Source organism: Acinonyx jubatus, chromosome D1 (assembly GCF_027475565.1).
Source record: "Acinonyx jubatus isolate Ajub_Pintada_27869175 chromosome D1, VMU_Ajub_asm_v1.0, whole genome shotgun sequence".
NCBI lineage: Eukaryota > Metazoa > Chordata > Mammalia > Carnivora > Felidae > Acinonyx > Acinonyx jubatus.
In genome coordinates this window covers 10479547-10506179 of record NC_069390.1, presented here as the reverse complement: position 1 = coordinate 10506179, position 26633 = coordinate 10479547, and the positions used below count along the sequence as shown (strand labels likewise).

At 54.1% G+C, this 26633-nt stretch overlaps 1 protein-coding gene across 1 annotated transcript; it reads left to right on the top strand.

Annotated features, from left to right (window-relative positions):
* The first annotated feature begins 18194 nt into the window (after positions 1 to 18194).
* On the top strand, positions 18195 to 26574 carry MS4A15 (membrane spanning 4-domains A15). Its single transcript, XM_027045626.2, has 6 exons — positions 18195 to 18497; positions 21001 to 21123; positions 22119 to 22175; positions 24105 to 24197; positions 24582 to 24695; positions 25601 to 26574. The coding sequence occupies exons 1-6, from the start codon at positions 18267 to 18269 to the stop codon at positions 25715 to 25717; spliced, it is 735 nt and encodes a 244-aa protein (XP_026901427.2). The 5' UTR covers positions 18195 to 18266; the 3' UTR covers positions 25718 to 26574.
* The last annotated feature ends 59 nt before the right edge of the window (positions 26575 to 26633 follow it).

Sequence of the window (26633 nt, the reverse complement as noted above, 5' to 3'; positions counted from 1 at the left end):
GGCAAACCCAATAAGGCAGAGGAGGAGAAGAGAGATATGTCTGCAAGACTCGCCTCTCTGCAACCTCCCTTTCCACTGAGTACAAGGAAACTATGGGGTGTCTGGGAGGCCCAGTCCATTACGCATCCGACTCTTGATCTCAGCTCGGGTCTTGATCTGGGGGTCATGAGTTCAAGCCCCACGTTGGGCTCCGCACTGGGTGCGAAGCCTACTCAGAAAAGAAATGGAAACTAGTCCTCCTTCCCCTTGGTAATGGCTTCTTCCACCCTGCCTCAGTCACTCACTCTCAGGGTCACACCTGAACCCGGTCACCGCCGACCTCCACCTCCTAGCTTTCCAGCTCACCGCCAAGCCCTGTAGTTCCTGCTCCCGCAGGGCCTGCAGCCCATCAGGCTCCCACCCTCTCACCATCTCCACTCCGTGCTCCTCGTGGCTCAGCTCAGACTCCCCCCATGGCTCAACCATTACAACAGCTCCCAAGTCCCTTGCCCCTCCCACCCCAGTTTGCTCTGCAAAACCCCAACCCTGGTTCAGCCCAACTGGCTGCCTCCCTGGTGCCTGAAAACCCGTCTAGCTATTCTGTTTCCTTCCCTGGTCTGTACTCTCCCGATCTCTAGACGACAACCTTGTATCTTACCTTCTCTCTGCAAACCCCAAGACCTCCTCCCCACTTCTCTCCTAAAGAGCTTGCTTCCCGTTTCCACCAAGTAACTGAATGCCTTCGGAAGAGAATTACAAGCCCTGACCAAAGCCCTCGCTGAAACCATGGCCTGCCTTCCCTCCATTTATTACAGAGAAAATGTCCCAGCCCCCCCCCCCACCCTGGCACCTGCTTCCACCTTCCGTTTCACTCTTATCCACATCATCACTTTTCACAAGCTACTCAATTACCCCCCCCCAACAACCCCCAGACATGTCATTTCTCCCCTCTGCAAGATGAAACCCTCTCCTGATGCCAGAGCCAGCTAAAGACGCTGCCCTGTTTCTCCATTTCCCCTTACAGGGAAGATTTCAGAACAATTTCTGCAACTCTGTTGTCTGCAGAACAGCATGTCTGCATGCCCTTCCCATCCCTCACGAATTGACTCTAGTCGGGGTTTTCCGTCTCTTCACCAAAAACCTCTCTTGTCAAAATCCCCGTGATGCCCACGTGGCTAAATCTGAAGCAGGTTCTCAGCCCTCAGCCTCCCTGACTTATTAGCAGCATTTCATTCCCTCAGCCACGCCCTTCTTTCTCGAGCCTCTCTTCCCTTGGCGTTCAGGACACCACACTTGCCAAGTCTTCTGGGTTTTCCCACGTGGCCATATGCTCTTTATTAGAATCCTTTTCTTTTCCTGTTTCTAATTGTTTTAATGTTTATTTTTGAGAGAGAGAGAGAGAGAGCATGAGCAGGGGAGGGGCAGAGACAGAGGGAGACACAGCACCCAAAGCAGGCTCCAGGCTCAGAGCTGTCAGCACGGAGCCTGACGCAGGGCTAGAACTCATGAACCGCGAGATCATGACCTGAGCCAAAGTCAGACGCTTAACTGAGTAAGCCACCCGGGCGCCCATAGACACGCCTCTCTTTAAGATCTACCCACATCAGGGCACCTGGGTGGCTCAGTCAGTTTCGCACCCGACTGTGGCTCAGGTCGTGATCTCACAGCTTGTGGGTTCGAGCCCCGCGTCCGGCTCTGTGCTGACAGCTCGGAGCCTGAAGCCTGCTTGGGATTCTGCGTCTCCCTCTCTCTCTCTGCCCCTCCCCTGCCTGCTCTCTGTCTCTCAAAAATAAATACATGTAAAAAAAAAATTCTCTTTTAAAGATCTACCCACATCTGTTTGGGGACTTGGTTTTGTCAGTCGGTGCACCCAAGATTCTTAGAAGCTTCTGAGTCTAGCTGAAGGGGCCCACTGCCACTGTGCAAGTCTTCCAAAGACCCTAACAACAGCTGTATAGACCCCCTCCTTGATGTGATCTTTGTTCTCAGGTCTAGTTTTACTTAGCGTATCATTTCTACATTGGGGACCCAGGAAACAAGAGATGATGTGATTTCCTGACCCACCAAATTCCAGGCCCTCTATATCCCTGTAACTGCTACTTGCAAACTGAATAATTCTCCGTCTGATCCCTTTCTTGCAGTACTTGATCATACGCCTCCAGGAGCAACCGGCTGACGTTCCCAATGTTCTGCCTGATGGTCTCCTCAGCCAAATCCAAACGCTGTCACATGCATTTCCTGTCTTCCAAAACGGGACAGTGTTCCATCACTGCCTACCGTGGGTAACCATGGATCCAGCCTTCCACGGCAGGGCTCTCACTGCTTCTCCAGACCCCTCTTGCCACGTAGTCCCGAAGACAATGCGTGCATTCAGTTTTTGTTACCCCACTTCCAGCTACCAACTTCTCTGTCAGTTGGCCCTTGCTACCTGTCAAACAACCCCAAAACTTATGTGGCTCATGATTCTCTGGGTCTGTTGGGCCGATCTCTGGCCTGGGCCAGCTCAGCTGATCCCTACTGTGAGCTCCAAGACTAGCCGGTGGCTAGATGATCTCAGATGATCTTACTTGCAGGTCTGGCGGTTGGAAAGCTTGTCTGTCAACAGGGACAACCGGTCCGCTTGTCTCCTTGTCCAGCAGGCGAGCCCAGGTTTCTTTACAAGGCAGCCTCAGTAGTCCAAGGAGCAACAAGACAGAATGAGCCCCAACACGCAAACGCTTTCCAGGTCTCTGCTTGCATCACACTTTTACCACTGTTCCGTTGGCCAAAGAAGGTTACGTGTCCAAGCCCAGCATCCAGGAGGGAAGGTCCACCCAAAGACACGGAAACAGTGAAGGGAAGAATTTGTGGCCATTTGTATAATTTACGCCAGAGGAAGGTGATGGCCTCAGATTCTTTGCCTTTCAGACAATTCCAACCATATTCAGTGCCAACCCAGCCAACAGCACCACCACTGGCCCCGTCAACCCTACCACTGGCCCAGCCAACATTACAGGCCCTGCCAGCCCTTCCTTCCCCAATGACACTCCAGTGGTAAAACACCCCAAAGGTGTAGCTCATTTTGTCCAGCAATAGATGACACAGGTTGCCCATTTCAGCGCCAAGGAGGAGCCATTGTGGCAGAAATCTCCCCTTCTCCCTGAAACCACTGTGCCCATGGCCTTAACACCATTGCTGGGCCCAGACGAACAACCATTTTCTCCCTTCTTTATTCCTCAGCTTCATTTCTGTTTGTTATTGATGTCTTTGGGGTTTTTTTTTTAATTCATAAATAATGTCCCCCGGGCTCTAGGCATCTTTTGACCTTGGTGAACTGCAGGGTGCATTTGCCCCCAGGCTCCTGGTGTGTGCGCACTGTAGAGACCACTTCTAAAGTGGTGCCTCGGCCACGGAGCGCTTGGAGGTCCAACTCCGGCCCCTTCCCCAGGCACGCTGTCACCCCCAAGAAGCAGAGGGAGTAGCAGGGGGGCACACACTGCGGCCAGCACTCGTGGGGGAATGAGTGGAAGAGGGAAATGGACACACACGCCGCCTGCTGGAGCTCTGGAATTGTGCCCCACCCCCACCCCAAAGAGCGAGCTATCCGATGTGCAAGACATACATGCTAATTTAAAGCACGACTCTTCCTTGACAAGAGGTACCTTTCCCCATTGGCACAAAGAAGCCCTATGGACTAACAGGGCCCCCGCATGTGCCTTTCACCCCATCGACAGTCAGCTGTGGGAGGCGCCCCTTCATCTCTGCCTTCCTCCAGAGCCCTGGCTCTAGTCTACGAGCAGGGACAAGGTCAAGATGCTGGAAACTATATTCCTGGTGCCACGCAAGAGGGCGGCAGGGCTCCTTACAGACTCCAGGATGATTTGCAACTGACGCATCGAGGAGGGGACCCACAAACCTTTCTCTTGCTAACGTGATATCTGCTCCTCAAAGGACTTCAATCAATAATGATGCTCAGGCATTTCTTTTCTACCAGGAGTAAAGAAGAGTGGGCAGCACAATGCGTGGAGAGTCTAAACCCCATCCTATCACACCTGAGAGCCTGGAGCCTCCCAGGCCAGGACTTCTGGGTGACACACTGTTGTCACCAATCACCAGAGGGCCCTGTGACCGCCATGGACGACTTCGAGTGTGTTTCCAGACACCATTCTAATCCAAGAGCTAGAGGGCTAGGAGGGCAAGTGGGATGGGCACCTAATATGTGTGTGGCACCTACGTTTCACAGAGCTTGGGTATTTAGTCCCCAACAATAATCCAGGTAGGTATTCTCAGCCCATTTCACAGGTGAGGAAACAGAGACTCGGAGAAAAATCCTTCTCTGAGCCTCAGCCACAGAGCAGTGGACACAAAACAGGCCCGCACCCCAGAGCTCTTTCGACCACCCCTGTTTTCCAGTTCCTTCTGCTCCCTTTCTTCTCTAAAAGGTTTCAGTTCCCATGTATACCCCACAGGTAGGGAAGCAGCACTGCTGGCCTGAGAGCAGTGCCCGGGCATGGTGCTAGGGAGGGTAGGGGGGAGGAACCCCTGGGGGAATCTATTCTCACTCCACCAGGGAGGAAAACTTGGAGGTGGGGATCCAAAATGCCAGCTCAAGGCTGCACCTTCTTCGTCATCCCTAGTCAAGACCTGCACCCCAAGCAGCCCCTGGGCTGCATCCCTGATTCAGAGCACTGCCAGGACAGTGAAAGAAGAGGGGAGGGACACATGACCATGTGCTGGGCACCACATAGATACTGTCATCTTGTATAGATAGGGGTTCAGTACTTGCTATAGGCCAAGGGTACACCCAGGTGAAAATCCAAATATTTAACAACTGATACATCAATGACACCAACAAATTTGGATAAGCAAAGGCCCCGGTGCTGGAACAGGGTTCTGGAGGCACACGTCTCTGGCCAGGCATTAGTCCTTTAGTTGTTGGATCAAGAGGAAGTGAGAGGGCCTAACCACTGGACAGATGAGTCTGGAGGTCTCAGGGGCCCATGGTGACAAGAATGAAAGCATTTCCTTATTACAGTAACCAGTATGCTCTGCATCAGTCTCCCCTGGTGCGGCATCATCCCAGGTACAAAATGGACAGAACCAACATGGCCCCCATCCTCTTAGAGCTCACCATCCAGCAAGAACTCTTACAATAAAGGAACTCTCTACCCCTGCTGTCTTGTGGAATCCCCAAAACATAACTTACAGATGAGGAAACAGAGGCGCAGAGAATAACTCACCCAGAGTCCCACCATGACAAAGTCAGTGGAACGAAGTACAAAGAGCTCCTGATGCTGTGTAGTTTCCTATCAATATAGTAATGTTTCAGAATATATAAAGGATTCTCCACACTCAATGGTAAGAAAATAAATACTCAATGGTAAAGAAAACAAATGGTAAAAAAACAAATGGTAAGAAAACAAATCATCCACTTACAAAATGGGCAAAACACTTGAACAGGCACTTAAAGAATATAGAATTGCAAATAAGCAGTTGAAGAGATGTTCAACACAGTCACCACGCCATGATGAGACACCACCACAAGCCTACTAGAATGGACGGAATAAAATATACTGATAATGCCCAGTGCTGATGAGAGTGAGGAGCAACTGGAAATCGCATGCGTTGCTGGTGGGAATATAAGTGGCATTGCCACTCTGGAAAACAGTTTGTTGGACTATTACGAAGTTCCATATCATGCTTCCTCTGTGACTCAGCAGTCTCTGTCCTGGGTATTTATCCTAGAGAACGTGAGATTTATTTTCACACAAAATCCTGGACACACATGCTCATAGAAGCTCTATTCAGAATAACCAAAAACTGCAAGTGACACAAATGTGCTTCACTGGATGAATGCTGGAGCTACCTTATCCGTCCAGTGGAATACCTCTCAGCAATGAAAAGGAGCAAGCTGTTGATACACACAGCTTGGATCTCAAAGGCATATCATGAGTTTTGAAAAAGCCCATCCCAAAGGATTGCATCTTGTATGAGCCCATGTATATGACACTCTCAAAGTGGTGAAATTACAGATGGAGAACAGATCAGTGGTTGCAGGGGTTATGGTTAGAAGGAGGCTGAGTGGGGTGCCTGGGTGGCTCAGTCAGTTAAGCTCCGACTTCAGCTCAGGTCATGATCTCATGGTTTGTGGGTTCAAGGCCTGTGTCAGGCTCTGTGCTGACGGCTCAGGGCCTGGAGCCTGCTTCCATTCTGTCTCCCTCTCTCTCTGCCCCTCCCCCACTCATGCACACCTGTGCTCTCTCTCTCTCTCTCTCTCCCTCTCAAAAATAAATAAAGTTAAAACATTTAAAAAATTGTAGAAGGAGGCTGTAATAATGGCCCAAAAGAGGGAGCATCTTTGTGGCAATGGGACAGTTCTGTGTCCTGATTGTGGTGACAGGGACATGAATCCACACATATGACCAAATTATATAGAACTATACACCCAAAAAGTGAAGTTAAACACTGGGAAAACCTAAATATTCAAAAGCCAGGCACTTTTCTTCTAATATTAAACAAATTTTGAATTATAAATACAAAAGTAGGGACACCTGGGTGGCTCAGTGGGTTAACCGTCTGACTTCAGCTCAGGCCATGATCTCACTGCTCGTGGGTTTGAGCCCCACATCAGGCTCAGAGCCTGGAGCCTGCTTCAGATTATGTGTCTCCCTCTCTCTCTGCCCTCCCCCACTTCAGTCTGTCTCTCTCTCTCTCTCAAAAATAAACATTTAAAAATTTTTTTAAAAGAAGGCAATACAAAAGAATATTTTATTTCTCACCATGAAAAAATAGCTCTCCTCACTGAAAGCCCACTAGAAACAATAACAACTCAGCTTGATAAATACCCTGATGCTCAGATTGTAGCCTCTAAATATCATTTCCTGCCAAAAAGAAGCGGGGCTGGGTTCCTGGGTGGCTCAGTCGGTTAAGCATCTGACTCTTGATTTCACCTCAGGTCTTGATCTCACGGTTCATGAGATCAAGCCTCACATTGGGCTCTGTGCTGACAGCAAGACACCTGCTTGGGATTCTCTCTCCCTCTCTGACCCCTCCCTCTCTCTCTGCCCCTCCCCCACTCATGCGTGTACGTGCTCTCTCTCTCTCAAAATAAATAAACTTTTTAAAAATAATAAAATTAATAAGATAAAATAAAAAGAAGCAAGTCTCCTTGAAGAATGGACTAAAGTATAGGAATACGTTGGACCAGAAAGAGGAAACAGCCAGTGGCCACAGCGATCATCTCAGAAGGATGCCAGAGCCAGTTAGAAGGGGCTCCCACTGGCCAAAAAAGGAATAATCTGAAAATCAAGAATAATGACAACAGCAATAAGAATCACAAAACAATGCCTGTGATGAACTGAAATACATGGCCTCCTAGTGGTGGTATTTTTAAAACTGGTCACCTTTATTCCTAGGCATTTTTACGGGGTTTGGTGCAATTGTAAACGGGATCGATTCCTTGATTTCTCTTTCTGCTGTCTCATTAGTGGTGTATAGAAATGCAACTGATTTCTGCACATTAATTTTATGTCCTGCGACTTTGCCAAGTTCGTGGATCAGTTCTAGCAGGTTTTGAGAGGAGGCTTTGGGTTTTCCACATAGAATACCATGTCATCTGCAAAGAGTGAAAGTTTGACTTCCTCCTTGCTGATTTGGATGCCTTTTATTTCTTTGTGTTGTCTGATTGCTGAGGCTAGCACATCCAACATTATGTTGGGTAACTGTGGGGAGAGTGGACATCCCTGTCATGTTTCTGACCTTAGGGGAAAAGATCTCAGTTTTTTCCCTATGGAGGATGATATTGGCAGTGCGTCTTTCATATGTGGCTTTTATGATCATGAGTATGATCCTTCTATCCTTACTTTCTTGGGGGTTTTCATCAAGAAAGGATGCTGTATTTTCTCAAATGCTTTCTCTGCATCTATTGAGAGGATCATGTGGTTCTTATCATTTCTTTTATTAATGTGATGTATCACGCTGATTGATTTGTGGATATCGAACCATCCCTGTAGCCCAGGAATATATCCCACTTGATCGTGGTGAATAATTCTTTTAAATATTTTTGGATCCAGTTTGCTAGTATCTTGTTTAGAACTTTTGCATCCATGTTCATCAAGGAAATTGGTCTATAGTTCTCTTTTTTAGTGGGGTCTGTCTGGTTTTAGAATCAAGGTAATGCTGGCCTCGTAGAATGAGTTTGGAAGTTTTCCTTCCATTTCTATTTTTTGGAACAGATTCAAAAGAATAGGTGTTAACTCTTCTTTAAATGTGTGGTAGAGCAGCACTATCGAAAATAGCCAAATAATGGAAAGAGCCCAAATGTCCATGAACCAATGAATGGGTAAAGAAGGTGATATATATATATATATATATATATATATATATATATATACACACACACACACATACATACATATACACACACACAATGGAATACTACTCAGCAGTCAAAGAGAATGAAAGCTCACCATTTGCAACAATGGGAATGGAACTAGAGTTATTATGCTAAGTGAAACAAGTCAGAGAAAAACAAATATATGATTTCACTCATATGTGGAATTTAAGATACAAAACAAATGAACATAAGGAAGGAAAGGAAAAATAACATAAAAACAGAGAGGGAGACAAACCATAAGAGACTCTTAAAGACAGAGAATAAATTGAGGGTTGCTGGTGGGGTGTTGGGAGGGTGGATGGGCTAAAGGAGTGATGGACGTTAAGGAGGACACTTGTTGGGATGAGCACTGGGTGTTATATGTAAGTGATGAATCACCTAATTCTATTCCTGAAATCATTATTACACCACATGCTAACTAACTTGAATTTAAATTTTTTAAAAAAGGGCACCTTTAGAGGTTTCCAAAGGCCATACCCTCTATTCTAAAAACTGGCAAATAACAGGAGAGAATGGAGCATTCCTAAAAGGAAAAGCAAGGGCGGGAATCACTCTGCTAGAGAGCAGGGCTGTCCACAGGTCATCAGCGGGGACAACAGCTCCAAGTGGTGGGTGAGGATGGGGTCGGGCTTCACACTGGGCTCAGTCTGGAGCTTCCATTTCTCTTGCTACTTCTAGTTCTTAGAGGGCCAATATAGCTTGTCTGATCCCTGGCCTATGGTCACTGATGTGGGAGATGAAAGAGCCACCATAAAGACAGGAATGGCTTCAGTTAGCTATCACCACCACAGGGCTGTGTAACAAACAACTATGAAACCTCATGGGCGTACCACAAGCAGCATCTATTTTTGCTCACGGGTCTATAGGTCAGCACGGCAGTTCTCCTGATCTGATCCTGGCTTGGCAGAATTCCCAAGTGCGTTTGCATTCAGCTGAGGGTCAGCTACATGGCCCTGCTGACCTTGGCAGCACTCTCTCACACGCATGGGGCCTCGGTGTGGACAACTGGGCAGACTGGCTTTGCAGCCCGGGTCTCATCCTCCAGCAGGCCAGCCTGGACATGTTCTGTGCCAATGTAAATTTCCAGGACAGAACAGAAGAAGCCAAGGCCTCCTGAGGCCTCAGGTCAGAACCGGCACATGGCCGTGTCTGCCTCTTTCCATTGGCAAAGGATGCCTCAAGGCAGCCCAGATTCAAGGTTCTGGGAGAATGGACTCCAGTTCTAGCTGCAAGAGGTGTGGATACATGAAGCAGTAGAGAACTGGGGCCATTTTTTCAGTCAACTTGTCACATTTCTGTCCCTGGTTTAAGTGAGAGCTGGCCCAGGCTATGCCCTTCGACCATCTCCCGTGCCATCTTGATGCCATAGGTTCCGTGTGGTCCTCCTGACTTTGCAGAGGCCTTTAGGGTGATAGTAACACGAACCTGAATCCGGAAACCGATGCACATATTCTCCGTGCCTGTGCTACTTGAAGACCACCCTGTCTGCACACACGCACACACACACGCAAACACGCTCACACAATCTCACACACATCCTTATACACTCATAACATTTTCACACACCCATACATTCCCACACTCACGTGTACCCACGTTCAAATGCACAGTCACTTATGCCGATTCACTTACACACATCACATGTGCTCACACTCACATACACTCATGCATACTATACATGCTCACACGTACACATTCACACACACAGGTTGCAAACATACTCACACATCCATCCCCATGCCCCCACCGGCTCACATACTCGCCCCTCCACTCACACACGCTGCCCCCTGCCACTGGAAAGCTGTGCACCTGGCCTCTCTGATCTAACCTGGGGCAAGTTCAGGGGAAGGAAGTCTGGCAGCCTCCTGGTGACTCTCAGAGCGTCCCTCCTCGCTGCAGGAGGGTAAAGGCCAGTGTGGATCCTGCTCACGGCTCTGGTGCTAACAGTGGGACCCCAGCAGGCCACTTGCTTCTCTGGGCCTCGGTTTCCCCTTCTGTACACGGAAGGAAGGAACTAAGCGCTCTCCTGGGCGATTCCTCAGCTTCCTCAGCCCCTGCCAGGTGGGTGGAGGGCTCAGAGCCAGGAGGGGCTTGAGAACCTCCCAGAGGCAGCAACTCCCCCAGCAGAGCGGGTTTCCAAGCCCCACGCGAATAGGAAGCCTTTCACAGGAATATGTGTGAACTCGGAAGAGGCGAGCAGAGGCAGCAGGGAGCGAGCGGCGCGGGCAGAGCAGAGGAGGCAGCTCGGTGAGTACCTGAGGCACAGCGGCCAGCTGCCTGGTCCCGGGGGGAGGGGGGTTATACTGGGAAGTGGGGCAGGGGCATCGGATCCGGCAAGGATTGAGAAAGAGACCACTGGGCCAAGAATGCTGTGACCGGGGTTCTTACCCCACCTGGCAGTAAGAGGGGGCAGGACAGCTCCCTCCCGGGGCCCCATCTGAACTACTGGCCTCCCGCTGACCGGCACCTGCCGGCTCAGTACCCCCAGTGGTGGGCGAAGGAGGGACATCTGTCTGCTCTCCTCAAAGCCAGTCTGAGATGACTCAGGTATCCCCTAGAGACCCTAGGACCTTAATCATCCTTCTGGGGATATGGAGTCTTCCTCTCCACCCCAAGTGGGGCAGAAAGATGATTCCGACCCAGACATAGGCACCCTGCCCTTTTGCTTCTCCAAGGGAAAGAGAAGGACGTGCAGGGAAACTGAGCTGGAAAGGGGCTTAGGGCAAATATTGTCCGGACCCCCATTCATAGATGGGGGAAGGGAGGCCTACCCAAGGGAAGGGGCTGTCCCCGCCCACAGGTCCTCAGGGAGTGTGCGCAGCAGAGCAGAGTGGGACCCTGCTGAGGGGCCAAGGGGTGGGCATGGGCCCGTCTGGAGGGTGGAGGGTGTGGGGAGCGGCGAGGCCCGCCCTCCTCCATCATGTGTTATGCATCTGCTGGCGTCCTTTGCAGGCCAGTGGGGCAGATCCCGGAGGGCTGGGATTGGAGGAGCCTGGTCGGAGGGCCCCCCCCTTCCCCCCATCCCCACCCCACAGCCCCACCCCCACCCCCACCCCGGCAGACTGATGCCACAGGGTCAGACTTAGAAGGCGCACATTCCTGCCTGGTCGACAGTGGCGGGGTCTGGAAGCAGGGATCTAGACAGGGGAAGCGGACGGGACATCCTTGGAAGCCTAGAGCACCTCCGTTGCCACCAACATGGTAGCCACGCATTTGACGGATGGGGAATCTGAGACCCCGGGGAGGTTAAGCAACTTGTCCCAGGTCATGCAGCTGACTGAGCTCGTAGAGTGGTCGGGTGGATTCTTCCCGGGTTAACCCTGGGCACTATGACCTTCACCACTAGGCAGAGAGGCCTCCTCCTAGTTGTGCAGCGCCCCCCCCCCCCCACCAGATGTGCTCCTGCACATTTTTACCCAAGTCTTCTTCCTCTGGAGCCTCTCTCCTCCAGCTGGTAACACCGCTCCATGCTGTTCCAACTGTGAATGAGCAAAGCTGCTTCTGGCTCCTCGTGAATAAAGATGATGTCCTGAGATGCTCACGAGACAAGTCCTGGCTGCAGGGGGGCGGGAAGGGTCAGTCTATGACTCTGGTTGCAGCCAAAGGCAGTGAGGTCCATGAGTTAGTGCGGTCGAAGACCAAGGACATTGGATCAACCCAGGGAAGCCAGTGCAATCAGTGCCCTGGGGCTCGCTGAGGCCATCTGGGGCAACCCCTTGCCCCAACGGTATGACCCCTAGATCGAGGTGGGGGCCGCAGGGAGTTGGGGAAGAGCAGAGGGTAGAGTCAGAGGGCCTAGGTCTGTGCCCCCACTCGGTTCCCCTTCCTGACCAGGTGACCCCAGGCAAGCCACCTGCTCATCTTCAAAGAGACAGGTAATGAGCCCCGCCTCCTGGGTGGAATGTGCTGGGCCGCTGGGCCCCTGCCTGTCCCGGAGGGTCCTGGAGAACAGTCCCCAGCCAGGGCACCGTTCACCTCACCCCAAGCTCCAGAGCCGCAGAATCCGAGTGCTGGCAGGGGATTTAGGGACCCACCATCCCCCGGCCCCATTTTACAGATAGGGAAGCTGAGACGCATGAAGAAAAAGTGACTTGCCCCCGATCAGACACCTCACTTGATGTCTCTGAGCTCAGTTTCCTTACCATCAAGATGGGAAGGAGGATAGTATCTAACTCAATAGGTCGTTAACAGCAGGAGAAGCTGGACCGGCCCTGTGCTGGGCGCCAGGTGGGGCACCCTGTCTTATAAAAACAGTGACTGTGTCGGGCAGAATCAGGGCAGCCCCGTGGCTTTTCTGGATGCTCTCAGAAGAGACAATCAGCCCCAATTTGCCCACCTGGGAGCATCGGTCTTGTGTCATGTCATGGCTAGATTTAGGGCGCGTGGTCCTCAGCCCGGCACACCACATGTAACAAGGGGACTTGGTGCATCTTGCTTTTCCACCGGCTTCCCCTCCTTCCCCCTCCCCCCAGCTGGGGAACGGCAGGGTCTGGGTAATGGGAAGGAGAGGTGGGGGCAGGGAGATGGGTACCTGACCGCTGCTCTAGTCAGCTGGCTTCACCCTCCCTGACACCGATTCTCTGCAGAGGGGTCTTATGGGATCTATGGAGACACCCCCGTCTCCTGGGAACCCCCCCCCCAGCTCCTCCCTCCGGTCCAAATTGCAGGGGATGCCTATCAGTTTCTCCAAGCCTCCCTAAAGCCGGCAGTCATTCTTGTCTCCAGGTGAACACACAGTGCCCAGATCACTCTAAATGTTCCCTCCCAAATCCTCTCAGTCTCCACTCCCCACCTTGCAGATGCAGGTATGACATCATCTAGCAGGTCCTCAGCCCCCTGCTTTTCAAGTCCCCCACCCCGGGCCATCCGTGGCATAGCTCACCCCTAGCATGGTCTCAGCGGAAACCTCTGTTTTAACGTCTCTGACAAATATGCCCAAGGGCGAGGTCCACAGCCTGTCCCTCTCGACCACACCGCTATTTCTGACCCTCCGTGTACCGGTCTGTGAAATGGACTAACACCTACCTCGCAGGGCTATTGTAAAGGTCCATGGCTCCCGTACAGATGACAGTTCTTTACAAACTGTAAAGGGCAGTGCCTACGAGGGGCCAGCACTACCCCTGCTCATTCAGCCACTTGTAACTTGCCTATTGGTGATGTCTGGGTGTCTTCTGCATCTGTCACAGGCAGTCATGTCCCCTGGTGGGCACCCTGTAAACTCCTGGAGGCAGGGGACCATGACTCTCCCTCTTTTCCACCTGCCTGACCTTGGCACACACATACAGTGTTTAGGCGAGCTGGCTGATTGGTTGGCAAAGAAAGAAGAATTCTCTTTCTGGGTGTCACAGAGCTGGCAGCACGGCCCAGGTGCAGCAGAGGGGTGGCCCCCAGCCTGAGGGTGCCGAGGTGCTGGTCGTGGCTGCAGGGGTGGGTAGAGAGGGGAGATTGCAAGTCTCGGGAGCTATGTGATGCATCCGTGCTCGGGCAGCCCCACCCCGCCCGCCTTAGCACCCGAGACCCTATTTCTGTAGGTGTTTTCTCTTCTCCGGAGGAGGGCGAGGTCTCACCTCCCGCCCCGGAGACGTGTTGTTAATTCTGACTCGCTCCCTTCCGGGGGCTGTTCAGCGCCCAGGAGGAGCCCCAGGGAAGGCTCCTACACGAGCCACAACCTGCCCTGGGTGTCCGGGCAGTGTTCACTGTCCCCGTCCCCAGTGAAGCGACAGTTCCACAGACAAAGCGGTGAGGTTTGTTCCATTGAAACCTTGTGTCCTTCTACCCTAAAATCCTGTCCTTCTCTGCTCTTGGGTGTTCCTGATCCTTTCTAGATGCTGGCGAGAACCCGGGTGGTTTCCAGTGAACTGCCTTGGGGAGGCAGAAGGTTGGAGGCTCGCTCGCTCGGTTGTTTTGAACGTGCTTGCTGCTCTGCAGACTCTAAGCATTTTAGAAGCATCACTCCAGGGAGTGGGGCTCCAGCGCTAGCCCCCTCCCTCTGACAAAGGCAGGGGCCAAACCCAGGAGTGAGCGAGTTCCTCAAAGTCAGAGGTCCTCCTCCAGGGAGGCAAGAGTCCAGGGCCCAGACCAGTTCTTCCACTGAGGTGCTGTGTGACCTTGGGAGACACCCTCACCCTCTCTGAACCTCCATTTCCTCATCTCTAAAACAGCTAATAGCCCAGGACTATCTCTCCCTTAGAGGAAGAAGAGGGTTCACTGTTCCATGTTCACACACCACACGGCAAGGACCTGTGGGGCCGGCGGTCCCCCTCGCCCCAGACTCCTATCCTTCCGGGGTCAGATCCCTTCAACCTCCCTCCACCAACCTCTCCCGGCACTGGCCCTGCTCCCCACTGCGAGGTGCTGTGAGGGCAGGACGTCAGTCTTGACTCACCTCTGTATTCTCAGCCCCTATATTTGGTGCCCATGATAAATGCTCATTAACCATCTGTGGGACTGAACGGCAAACTTCTCTTGCTTCTCCTCTTAAACGCTAGGCTCCTTGGAGGACGTGGGCTCTGCGTCTGACCCGCAGTTACATTCATTTCTCGAGAGTGTAACAGTCAGGAGAAGCTAGGTGATGCTGCTGTAACAAACAGCTCCATAAAGGTTTATCTCTGCCTCGTGTTCCTGTCCCCTGGGAGCTCTTTTCTCCATCATCCTCACTCAGGGACCCAGGCAGACAGAGCAGCCTCTGTCTGGGATATTGTTAGTCACTGTGACAAAGAGAAAAAGAGCCCTGTGGTGTCTTTCTCTAATACGTAAATGCCTCCACCCAGAAGCTGGGTGTGTATGTATGTCCTTCCAACCACATTTATTTAACAAAAACAAGTCATGTGGCCACACCAAATATATGGTGCCCAGATTGGAAAAGCTAGAACAACGAGCAAACGGTAACCATGGCTGCCACTGGGGCAGCAACGGGGGGACACGGGCAGGCTTTGGAGACAGGCTAACTTGGACTTGAATGCTGGTTTTGCCATTTAGCAACCTTGTCACCTGGGGCAATCCCTCTACTGCTCAGAGCCCCTGTTGTCTCATCTGTAGAATAAGCCTCCAACAATTATCAAAGCATCCTTCTGGGGATAAGAAATACCACTTATGAAGTGCCTAGAAAAGAGTAAGCCCTCAAAAAAATATATATATATCTGAGGGCACCTGAGTGGTTCAGTTGCTTAAGCATCCGACTTGTGATTTCTGCTCAGATTATGATCTCACAGTTCGTGAGATCGAGTCCCACACTGGGCTCTGTGCTGACAGCATGGAGTCTGCTTGGGATTCTCTCTCTCCCTCTCTCTCTCTGCCCCTCCCTGCTCAGGCTCTCTCTCTCTCTCTCTCTCTCAAATAAACATAAAAAAAACTTTATTAAAAAATCTATCTATTATAAGCTCTTGTTAACCTTGTAGCCAGCAGTGTGAAGCAGGATAGAGCTCCATCACTGTGAATTGGTTTAGAAAGTTCCAGAGACATTCACGATGAGATGGGATCGTACCAACATTGCTTTGACACGGGAAGCCGGAAGGGGCGCCTGACACCCCCACAGCACTTTGCCAATTTCCAAGACTCTCTTATCCATCCATGAAACTCACCATGAAACTCTGAGGCAGGTGCACACCCATCATTATGCCTGTTTCGTAGGCTCGTAGACTGGCTGGGAGCAGTTCAACATCCTGCCCCAACGCACAGCAAATAATCAATATCAACAATAGTTGAAGCAGTAGCCAAAATTTACTGAGCATTTCTTATGCCCGGCACCATGCCAGGCAGTGTTCTGAGAAAGGGTTGGCAACCTGCAGCCCACAGATGAGATCCAGCCCCGTTTGTCTTGGTAAATGCAGTCTGGGCATGTGTGGCCTGTGTCCTCTTGGAGCTACTGTGGAACCCTCGAGATTGCAACAGAGGCCCTGGGGCCCCACGGAGCCCAAAATGTTTATGGTCTGACTCCTTACAGACATTTGCCAGCCCCGTTCTAAGCAGTTTTTGTATCTAGTAATGATCATTTCAGTGTGAGTTTCTAGGAACGAGAGCCCCAGGAGAGTGGGCGCTTTATGGGGAAGTCACAGCATAACCGGTGTGCAGCTCGGTCCTTGCCACCGCACATTGTCACTCCTCCCAGGGTGCGGGGAGCCATGTTCGGAAGCCCTTTCGAAATGACAGATGACTTCTGTCACCCCCTAGACACCGGCAGACGTTTGCCCTGTGTTCCCGCATCTGAGTCCTTGGCGGGGTGCCTCCAGCCGTGGAAAACTTTGCGTAACAGCCTGTGGGTGCTCGTCACTCTGTTTTCTGTGCAGCAGGCCCTACACCGTCCACCGATGTAGGTTGGATGCATCGCAAATAAGTGGCTCAGAGGCTCCCCAGGAGACACACACGTGTTTTGAGCACGGTCACCCCAGGACAGGGAGGCTTGAGCCCTTGTCAGCTGAGCCTTTGCAGAACCACAGAGAATTTGCTGCTTGGTCTGTGTGCTGGCTCTCCCCCAGAGAAATGGCTGTGATAGCACTCAGAGCACAGGAAAATAAGGCACTAAAAGTAACTTTTCAGGGCGTCTGGGTGGCTCAGTCAATTAAGCGTCCAACTCTTGATATCGGCTCAGGTCATGATCTCACAGTTCGTGGGATCGAGACCTGCATTGGGCTCTGTGCTGACAGCATGCATCCTGCTTGGGATTCTCTCTCTCTCCCTCTCTCTCTGCCCCTCCCCTGCTCGCTCTCTCTTTCTCTCTCAAAAATAAATGAATAAACATTTTTAAAACATTTTTTAAGAGGTAAAAAAAATAAACTGTTCATTGTGACCTGTTTACATCTATTTTTTTAATGTTTTTTTTTTGAGGGGTTGGAGGGGCAAGAAACAGAGAGAGAGGGAGACAGAGGATCCCAAGCAGGCTCTGAGCTGTCAACACAGAGCCTGACATGGGGCTCGAACCCCTGAACAGTGAGATCATGACCTGACCCAAGGTCAGATGCTTAACTAATGAAGCCACCCAGGTGCCCCCATACATAATATTAAAAAAAAAAAAACATTTTATGCAAACAGCATTATAACACATCAGTCTAAAAGACGGCTTTAATCAAGTTGGTGTGCATTATCTCATCTAATTCATGCCAAACCCTATGAGATTGATCATAGTGGTATTATCCCCACTTTATAGATAAGGAAACGAGGCAAGGGGAGGTGGCCGTCTTGTCCCATGTCTCAAGTAACAAGGGCAGCCAGGATTCAAACGCTGACTTCTGTCTCCTCAGCCTGCACTGAACCAACCGATGCCAATGAGAAGGCTGACTTTTTAATGTCTCCGTGTGATCTGGCAGATTCGCTGGTCGCTCTTCTGTGCCCGAGTAAGATCACCTTCTGACAGCTGGGTGCTTCTCCCCAAAGTGTTCACTCGGGTCAACCACACACAGCGCTTCCATAAGGCATGCGTTTCTCAGCTAGTTGTTTGGGTGGCCAGAGAGAAAGCGTCCATGGCCAGAAATGACCCAGGGGCATTACTTACACAAGCTCATGAGCCCGGGCTGAGGGACAGGAAATGGCAGGTGGGTAGATAAGCTCTGCCTCATACTAGCTGTGTGTCCTTGGGCAAGTCACTTGCCCTCTCTGGAGAAGAGAGGCGGTTTAAGTACACGGCCCTCCTAAAGGTCCTTTCCCTGTAATACAGCACAGAGACTGAGAGCGGGGCCTCTGGGGTCAGAGACGGGAATTCAAGTCTTGGCCCTGCCTCTCCCAGAGGCCTTGATCTAGGACATCCCTTCACTTCTTGGGGGGCGAAGCTTCGCCCAGCACAGTCGGTGACTCGGGTGCCATCCTCAGGGACCGCAGTGAGCAGGCACGTTGTTCATACACGAAAAGGCTCTCTGCAAACGTGTAACCAGCAGCATCGTCATTCTCTCCTGAGCCCTCGTTGCCCAGGCCGTCCAGCACCATGTCCGCAGCTCCCGCCAGCAACAGCGTGTTCGTCGTCATCCCACCCAGCGATGCCAGCGGCCTCCGCCCGCCTCCAGCCATCCTGCCCAGCCCCTTGTGCCAGCCTCCCGGGGTGATGCAGTTTGAGGAGCCGCCGCTGGGGGCACAGACCCCAAGGGCCACCCAGCCGCCCGACGTGCGGCCCACAGAGACGGAGACGTTCCTGACGGGAGAGCCCAAAGCTTTAGGGGTAAGGAGACACCCCCCGCCCCCCGCCCCCCTCCCAGGCCACCTGAGGCCTGTGCACACAGGTGCCGGGAGGGAGCGTCCCAGCACCGGAGCACTCACGGACACCTCGGAAAGGGGCAGGCGGTCCATCTATACTTAGTGAGGACTTGAAGATTCCCCTGTGCACCAGACAGACAGACCCATCCCCCCTGGAGCGCACAGAGACCCCACCAGCCAAGAAATGACGAACATGACTCCAAATAGGGTCATTCGGTCAAAAATGACGGATGTGGGACGGACGACGCTGGTGATGGGGGACAGCCAGGTCTCCGTGGGGAGATGGCAGGGAGGCTACAACCTGGAGGCCGAAGCCACGGGAACACGGGGAGCAAGGGGAAGGGCTCATCAGGTGGAGGGGGCAGCAGGTGCAAAGGCCCTGAGGTGGGAACGCGTGCAGCTTGTTCAAGATGAAATAGAAGGTTAACATGCTGGAATGAGAAGAGGGAGAGGAAGAAGGGAGAGGAGATGGAAGCTGGAGAGGTGGGCAGGGGACAGCTCCTGCGGGCCCATGAGAGATGTCCCATGAGGTCTTTGCCAATCTCAGATGGCCTTGAGTTGTTGGTCTCCGGGCAGGCAGAAAATATCAAATAGGTAGATAGACGGACAGGCAGAGAGGCGGACATATTCATCCTCATACATACATATATAGTGTCTTCAGTTTGTCCCTTGGCCTCAGTTTCCCCAAATGGAAGATGTAAACATAGCTGAGGCAACGGCGGTGGTGATAATGGCGGTGATGACAGCTGTCGTCTCCCGGGCACGCACTGAGCATGGAATTTGCAGGCCCTGGCTCCTTAGATTCCCATCACCACCTTGTGAGACGGCGACCATGGCTCCCGTCGGACAGGTTAGGCAACAGAGGCTTATCAAGGCTAAGTCACTGGCCTGAGGCCACCCAGCTGCTAAGTGGCATCCTGTACCCCAGAATGGCCTGACCGTACGGCTCTGTTTTCAACCCCACTGCTCTGTAGCACGCAGGAGCTCTGGCTTGAACACGCTGGAATTCGAGATTCTACGCTAAAGGCTGCACCACGTCCACTGGTGTGCAGAGGGACCAGACACCGTGCACGGAGACGGGGTCATCAGCCCCTGGAATCCCGAAGCCTCAGAGAGACCTGGGAACCCATGACCTCCAAAGGAATCCAACAAGACAAATCCACATTGCCGGAGAACCCAGAGAGTGGAAACTACGCATGGGTGTTTGGGAGTGTCACCAGTAGACGAACACCAGCTTTCGAGGTGGCTGGCCAGCCACTTCAGCGCTGGGAGACCCCAGGCAAGTCGCTGGACATCTCTGAGCCTCAGTGTCCTCATCTCCAAATTAGGATAATAACACCGACCTCACCGTGTTGGGATTCGAGGAGGCCACGTCTATAAAATACGCAGCACGTTGCTTAGTGAGGACGGGCACGGGGCCGGAGGTAGCTGGTGTTCCGTGAGCAGTAATGGCAGGGGTGGGAGTGTCCAGGAGCAGGAGAAGAGCCCGCAGAGGACAGCCGGGCTGGCGGCGGGGACCCCGTGCCACATAAGGAAACTGCAAAGACGAAAGATGTGCAGCTGAAGAGAGAACAGGGGAGAATATCCAAGGGGGGGGGGGGTGCCTATAAATATCCAAATCCTTGGCACGCGGAAAGACGTGCCTGTTCCACGTGATCCCAAGAAAACGTTCCCCAGTTATCTGCTCCCAGTCAGAACTGCCCGTAAACGGACCACAGTGGTTTGCGTGGTGGTGGGCACCTCCCCACTGAGGGTTGGGGGGTGCTATTAACAAGTCAGGAGCTGGAAAGGGCTCCTGAGTTAGGCAGAGGTTGAATTGGGGGGGGGGGGGGTGGCCTTCAACGTCCCTGCTCCGTTCTAGAACTCAATCGTTACCGAAAACGTATGGGGAAAAAAAAACGTGGCGGAACTTACCAGAAGCCCACATGTCCCCTTCCTTGGGAAAACCGTCCTACTTCTGGGAATGGATCAGCTTCAAAAAACCCAAATCCGAGTCCAGATGTCAGCTCCCAGTACACAGCTGGAATGGATCGGTGACAGGCACTGAAATGAGAGAGATGCTCGAGGAGATATTCTCTGCAGGATGCAGGGCGACGAGGAGGGAAAGGGTGAGGCATCTGGTGCAGGGAATGTTGTGCCATTGAAACGAGAGCTCAGAAAACCGGGTAGCAACCCAGCGGTACCGGTCATCCACGGGTGAGAGCACAAAGCAGATGCAGATCCGTAGAAACGTGGCAACAGGCGAGGGGGGGGGGCCCTCAGATGTGGGAGCTGGCTTTCCTCCTTAAGACAGTCCTTGATGGTTGTTATAGGGATGTCTCCTCAAAAGAGCAGAATCGGAGTTTAGTTCCAAGCATCACGGTGGGGGGCGGGGGCGGGGGGGGGGGGGGGTTGGAGTGCAGGTTCTCCCCGCGGCCGGCAGGGGGCGGTGTGGAGCCCGCCCTGCTGAGCCGCGCCTGCTCCCGCAGACCGTCCAGATCCTCATCGGCCTCATCCACCTGGGCTTCGGCAGCGTGCTGCTCATGGTGCGCCGCGGCCACGTGGGGATGCTCTTCATTGAAGGCGGCGTCCCCTTCTGGGGAGGAGCCTGCGTGAGTGCCGGGGGGCCATCTGGGGCTCGCCTTTCACCTCCGCACCCGCCCCCTCCCACATTCCCTGGGGCACAGCCACCCCGAGAGGAAGGGGCTTGAATCTAAATCCAGCTCCTAACTGCAAACCCTATTCCAGGCGCCACTCCTGCCTAGGAAAAGCTCCCAGCCAAGAGCCAAGAGGATAGGACGCAGGGCTAAAGGGCACTAACCACCTGGGTATTACCTGAATGCCAAGCCTCACCCCCGGAAACCCTTCTACTCCCCCTCATGGGTCCCAGCCCTGCAAGAGCTCCATCCCCTGGGAGTCTGATCAGCTCCGAACCCCACCCCCCCCACCCCAGCCCATTCCTGTGCTCACATCCCGCCCGGCCCGCCTGGCCGTCCACTCCTGCAGCAGAATCGGGGAGCACGTGGCCAGTGGGCAATCTCGAACGTCAAGAGAGCACTTCGGGATTTACATAGCCCCATCCGAGACGGGAGTCTCCCAGCTGCCCTGGGGAGGGGGTGTGGGCGTGCAGACTTGGGAATGAGGCCAGTGGGGTCTGAATCCCAGCACCACTGTGGGCCACCATGGAGTCACTCAGTCTCCAGGCCTGGCGTCCTCATCTGAAAAGCATAGTCCTGGCCCTGCCTGTCCTCTAGTTTGAGGAAATCAAAAACTAATGTGACTAGGAGCTAATTACCAGCAAATGGTGACCATCACTTTGCAACAATTCCCCCTTTAGAGAGAGCCAGATTTGCATGAGATGTGAATGATGTCCCTCAAAAACATGCACCTCACCAGCTACCGCCCTAGTTCCTGGGACAGGCCCCTAGTAACCAGGGGACACCCTTACAGAGAGATCCCAGGGTTGCTGGCCGGAAGGCAGGGAAGGTGACAGCCGAAGGGCCGCTGCCCTCGCCCTGGTGCCCACAGCCTTGACAGAGCCCAGGCATGGTGTACCTGCCCCGTGTCCTGGCCGAAGCCTCACCAGGGTCCCCTCGTCTCCACACAGTTCGTCATCTCAGGGTCCCTCTCCGTGGCAGCCGAGAAGAACCACACCAGCTGCCTCGTAAGTCTGAATGGGGGACCCGGGGCCACGGCTGAGTCCTCTCCACTCTGCCCCTCCCGTCCATTCACTCACTCAACAAACATTCCCTGGGGGCCTGCTGAGTGCCCGGTGCCCGAGGACAGCCAGACAGCACGGACACAGGACAGGAGGAACCAAGCAAGATACGCTTTCGACATACAATACAGGGCAGCAAGTGAGGGTCCACAGACGGAGTGCTCATGGCCCTTCAGAGAAAAGGTCTCTTGGAAGAGGAGGAGGCTAAGGGAGGCCTTGGTGGGCTGGGAGGACTTAGAAATCCGGTGGCAGGAAAAGCATGAGAAGACAAGGAGAAGGCCTGGGCAGGGTTGCCATGGAAACCATGTGTGGCTCCAGGAGACCGGGGCAGAGGTCTGGGGAGACAGGTGGAAAGAAATCAGACGGAGAGACACGTGGAAAGAAATCAGACGGAGAGACGCGCTTGGTCGTCATGGGTAGTGGCTGGGATCCCTCTGCGGGCAATGGGAGGCGATGTGGGCTTTGCAGGGGAGCGCATCCAGCCAGCAGGCTCCACGCTCAGCACAGCAGGGAAGGCCAAGGCCCTGCCCTCCTGGGGCTTACACTCCAGTGTCTGGTAACAGTTATAGACAGTCTGGTAACAGTTACAGATCTATTAGTTACAGATCGTGAAAAGTGCCACAAAGAAGCAGGGGCAGGGGGGCGGGGGGAGAAGGGGGAGGAATAACGGGTGTCATTCCGCTCAGCCCAGACAGTCTAGGGTCCTGAGGCAGGTGCCACTGAGCTCGCTGTTCAGAGGGAGACAGCCACAAAAGAGCCCGGGGACCAGTATCCCATGGGGAAGAGGCTGGCGGTGGGGACAGAAGCCAGGGCGGATTATAAGAGATGAAGGAGGCAGAGAGGGAGGACACAACAGAGAGGGAGAGGGGAGGGAGACGAATCAGGGCCTAAAGGAGACTGTGGGATTTATTATTTTAAGGGCCTTTATTTCAGGGAGGCCACTGCGAGCAGAAGCAGGGACCCATTGTCCTATTTGGACTCTCAGGGGCCGTCCGGTGCTGGGCCAGGTGGAGAATGGGTCACAACCGGGCAGGACTGGACTCGGGGACCCTCAGGCTGTGAAGTCCAGGAGCTCAGGGACCTGACTTGTCTCCGCGCTCACAGCGCCTCTGACAGCATCCGGCTGCAGCACATACTCAACAGCACTTGGTTGGATTAATTGACCAATTAGTTGATTTCCCGTGAGGCCACTCAGGGCCCCATGACCTCCTCGATGGCATAAAAAAAGAAAAGAAAAGCAGAAGAAGAGTCAGGGATCTTTGAACCTGAGGGGGTCCCACAGCCCCAATCCCCCGATGTAAGGCCAGGGCAATGCAGCCAGAAGGTTCCAGCTGCTGGGTCAAAAGAGCATCAGGTTTCGGCTGCGGAGGGAGGGTGAGCCCTGAGTGACTGTCTGGACCACCCAGACATCCCCTTGACCCGAAGCCCGGGGCCTCCCCGTGAGCGGTTGGCCTACCCTCACCTCAGCACCTGCCCCTAGACTCTCCCCTGCCCCCTGCGCCCTGGAGTCTGCAGTGTGGAATCTCATGGAAGCGACCCCATCACCCTCCCAGCTGGGCCTCGGTGTCCACAGCAGAGGGCCTCCCTGACTCTTGCTCCTGGGGCAGCTGCACCCGCAGGGCACAGGCCTGGGGGGCGGGCACCGCGAGGGTAGGCAGGGACCCTGCTGCAGACCCCGCCCACAGTGAAAGCGGCAGGGCGACCCTGAGGCGTGGGAGGAGCACCGGAGAAGGGAGAGGGGTCAGAAACGCATGCGTCGCGTCGCAGGGTGGCCACTGAGCCCTGGCCCAGGGAGGCGGGGGTGGGAGGGCTGTTGCCTCTTCCTCTGTCCTTTCTCCTCCTGGCCTCTCCCCTCTGCTCCTCTCCCTCCTGCAGGTGAGAAGCAGCCTGGGGACAAACATTCTCAGCGCCGTGGCGGGCTTTGCGGGGACAGCCATTCTGCTCATGGATTTCGGTGTCACTAACTGGGTGTGTTGTCAGACGCCCCTCCCCCCCCCCCCCCCCCCCCGCCCCCGGAGTGGAGAGCATGGGAGAGCCACATCCAGGAGGTGGGGGGAGGCGAGAGTGAGCGGCACCCAGGGCCCTGGGCCTGGGCAGAGTTTGTCAGTCCCCACAGACCCCATGGGGGCATAGACCCCGTGACCCCATTCCCAAGAACAGGCCTGGGGACACGGAGGGGCAGCCCCGCGGAGGGAAGGGGAGGGCACAGGACGCACGGCAGGAGGCCTGGCTCCAACTCCAGCTCCAGCTCTGCCAGCCTGGCTGTGGGACCTCGGGCAAGTTACCGTCCCCCTGGGGCCCCTTCCTCCCATAGAGCCCCGGGCTTGCCTTGACTGTGGGTGTGGTCCCCAGGATGTGGGCAGGGGCTATCTGGCCGTGCTTACCATCTTCACCATCCTGGAGTTCTTCATTGCGGTCATTGCCACCCACTTCGGGTGTCAAGCCACCCGCACTCAAGCCAACACGGTGAGTACCCCACCCCCATCCGCCCACCCCACCCTGGGCCTCTGAGGAGGGCTGTTGGCTGGGAAGGCTCTGCTTCCAGCCTCTTCCTTCTTCCTTCGGGAAAGCAATTGGGAGCGGCAACGAGTCCCTTTTCCTCCCCTCTGCGCCTCCCCGCCACCCCACTCTTGCACATCTGGGGACCCAGCGAAGTCTTTGGGGAGGATGGAACTATTCTCCTCGCGACCGCAAGGGGGCGCCAGGACCAAGGGACCAGCGGCTCTGGGAGCCTGGTTGCAGAGCCCGGAGAGGTCCTGGAGGGCAGTACTGTGCACAGAGGCAGTTCGCAGGCCGTGAGGCACAGACAGGGGCATCACAGAGGGCAGCGCACTTCAGGGGGAAATTAGCTTAGCTTCCCCAAATCTGGAGGACAGTGAAGACAGGAAGGGGGGCGGGTAGGGCGTTGGTGGAGTAAAGGCAGCCTCAGGCGGGAAAGGCAGGCCGTAGGGTCGGGGGTGGTGCTTGGGAGGTGCCTTTGTGCAAACTGGGAGGTGAGGCCACTGAAAGGCTTTGCGCGGAGGAGTGCGCGGTCACAGGGAGGGAAACTAATCCGGAGGGTCGGCCTTGAACCTTGAACACCCAAGGGAGGGAGCCGGGGCAGGGGCCGCCCAGGGAGAAAGAACGCCCGAACTTTAGCTCCTAGAGAAAGGCGACTCTTGTCTCTTTTGTTCACTGCTGCACTCCCAACGCCTAATCGGCCCCCGTAAATATTTTTGAAAAATTAGCGGAGCCGGTGAGTCAGCCTATTCTTCCCTTACGGAATTCATTACTAGGGCGCTGTTCTCAGAATGACCACAGGGGGGCACTGTTGCAACACCGCCCGGAGGCACCAGAGCCCTCCAGGACTATCGGGGGTTCTTTCTTTGCAGCCTGTGATTTTCCTGCCCAACGCCTTCAGCGCTGACTTCAACATCCCCAGCCCCGCAGCCTCTCCGCCTCCCGCCTACGACAATGTGGCATATGTGCCCAAGGAGTCATCCGAGTAGAGGTCACTCCGCCGGTTGGAGTCCAGCCTGTCCCCCGTGGGCCCAGCCTTTCCCCCACCCGCACCGCGTTAATCTGGGGGCAGCCCATCCCCCCACCCCCATCCTCACACATCGTGGCACCCAGGTGATGTGTTCCCCGGGGACGTCTGTCCCACACATCTCCCTCAGTGGCTTCTTCCCTAAAAGAGCTAGTTGATGTCAAGGGTGGGTGTCCCTCACTCAGCTCCCTGGGCCCTGTCACCCTTCTGGAACTGTCCCCATGTGCTGCTCTGCATTTCTCTCTGTTTCCTCGGGGGAATCCCTGGCCTCACTGGCAGACAGGTTCAAGGCTGCCCTCGGGTCTTGGGAAGACCGTTAAGCTCAGGAGCCCAGAATCCTCCAGAAAAGAGTCCAAGTGCTGAGGCCACACAGCTGGCCGTGGCCTGACCTCAGGGCTCCAGGCTCCAGGACCAGCTCTCTGCTTTGCAATCATGGCAATGTCATGAGCCTCAGTTTTCCCACCTGGAAACTAAAGCATTAACTACATGGCATCCAAGGCCCTTCCCAGGGCTCCTCGAAGTCCTGGTCTAAGTCAGGCGATGTCCCCCCCGGCCCCTGGAGAAGCTCATTTTCCTTATGTATTAAATGGAGTCAGGTTTGGGGAGGGTGCAGGGGAGGGCTGAGGCCAGCCCACTGCACCCCAGTCAGCATCCACAGGTGCACAGCCATGGCAGCCCCTCCCCGCCGGGGACCAGAGCTTCCCCTGAAGGTCACTGTGAGCTGAGCTGGGGTCTGAGGCAGAGGACACACCCCTACCAGATGTCAGAGGTCCTGGTGGGTGGCTCGTCTCATCCATACCACAGAGGGAAATAAACAGTGTGGCTTTGAACTGGTCTCACTGCAATGACTTTTTCTTTTTAACCACAGGGGCTTTGAA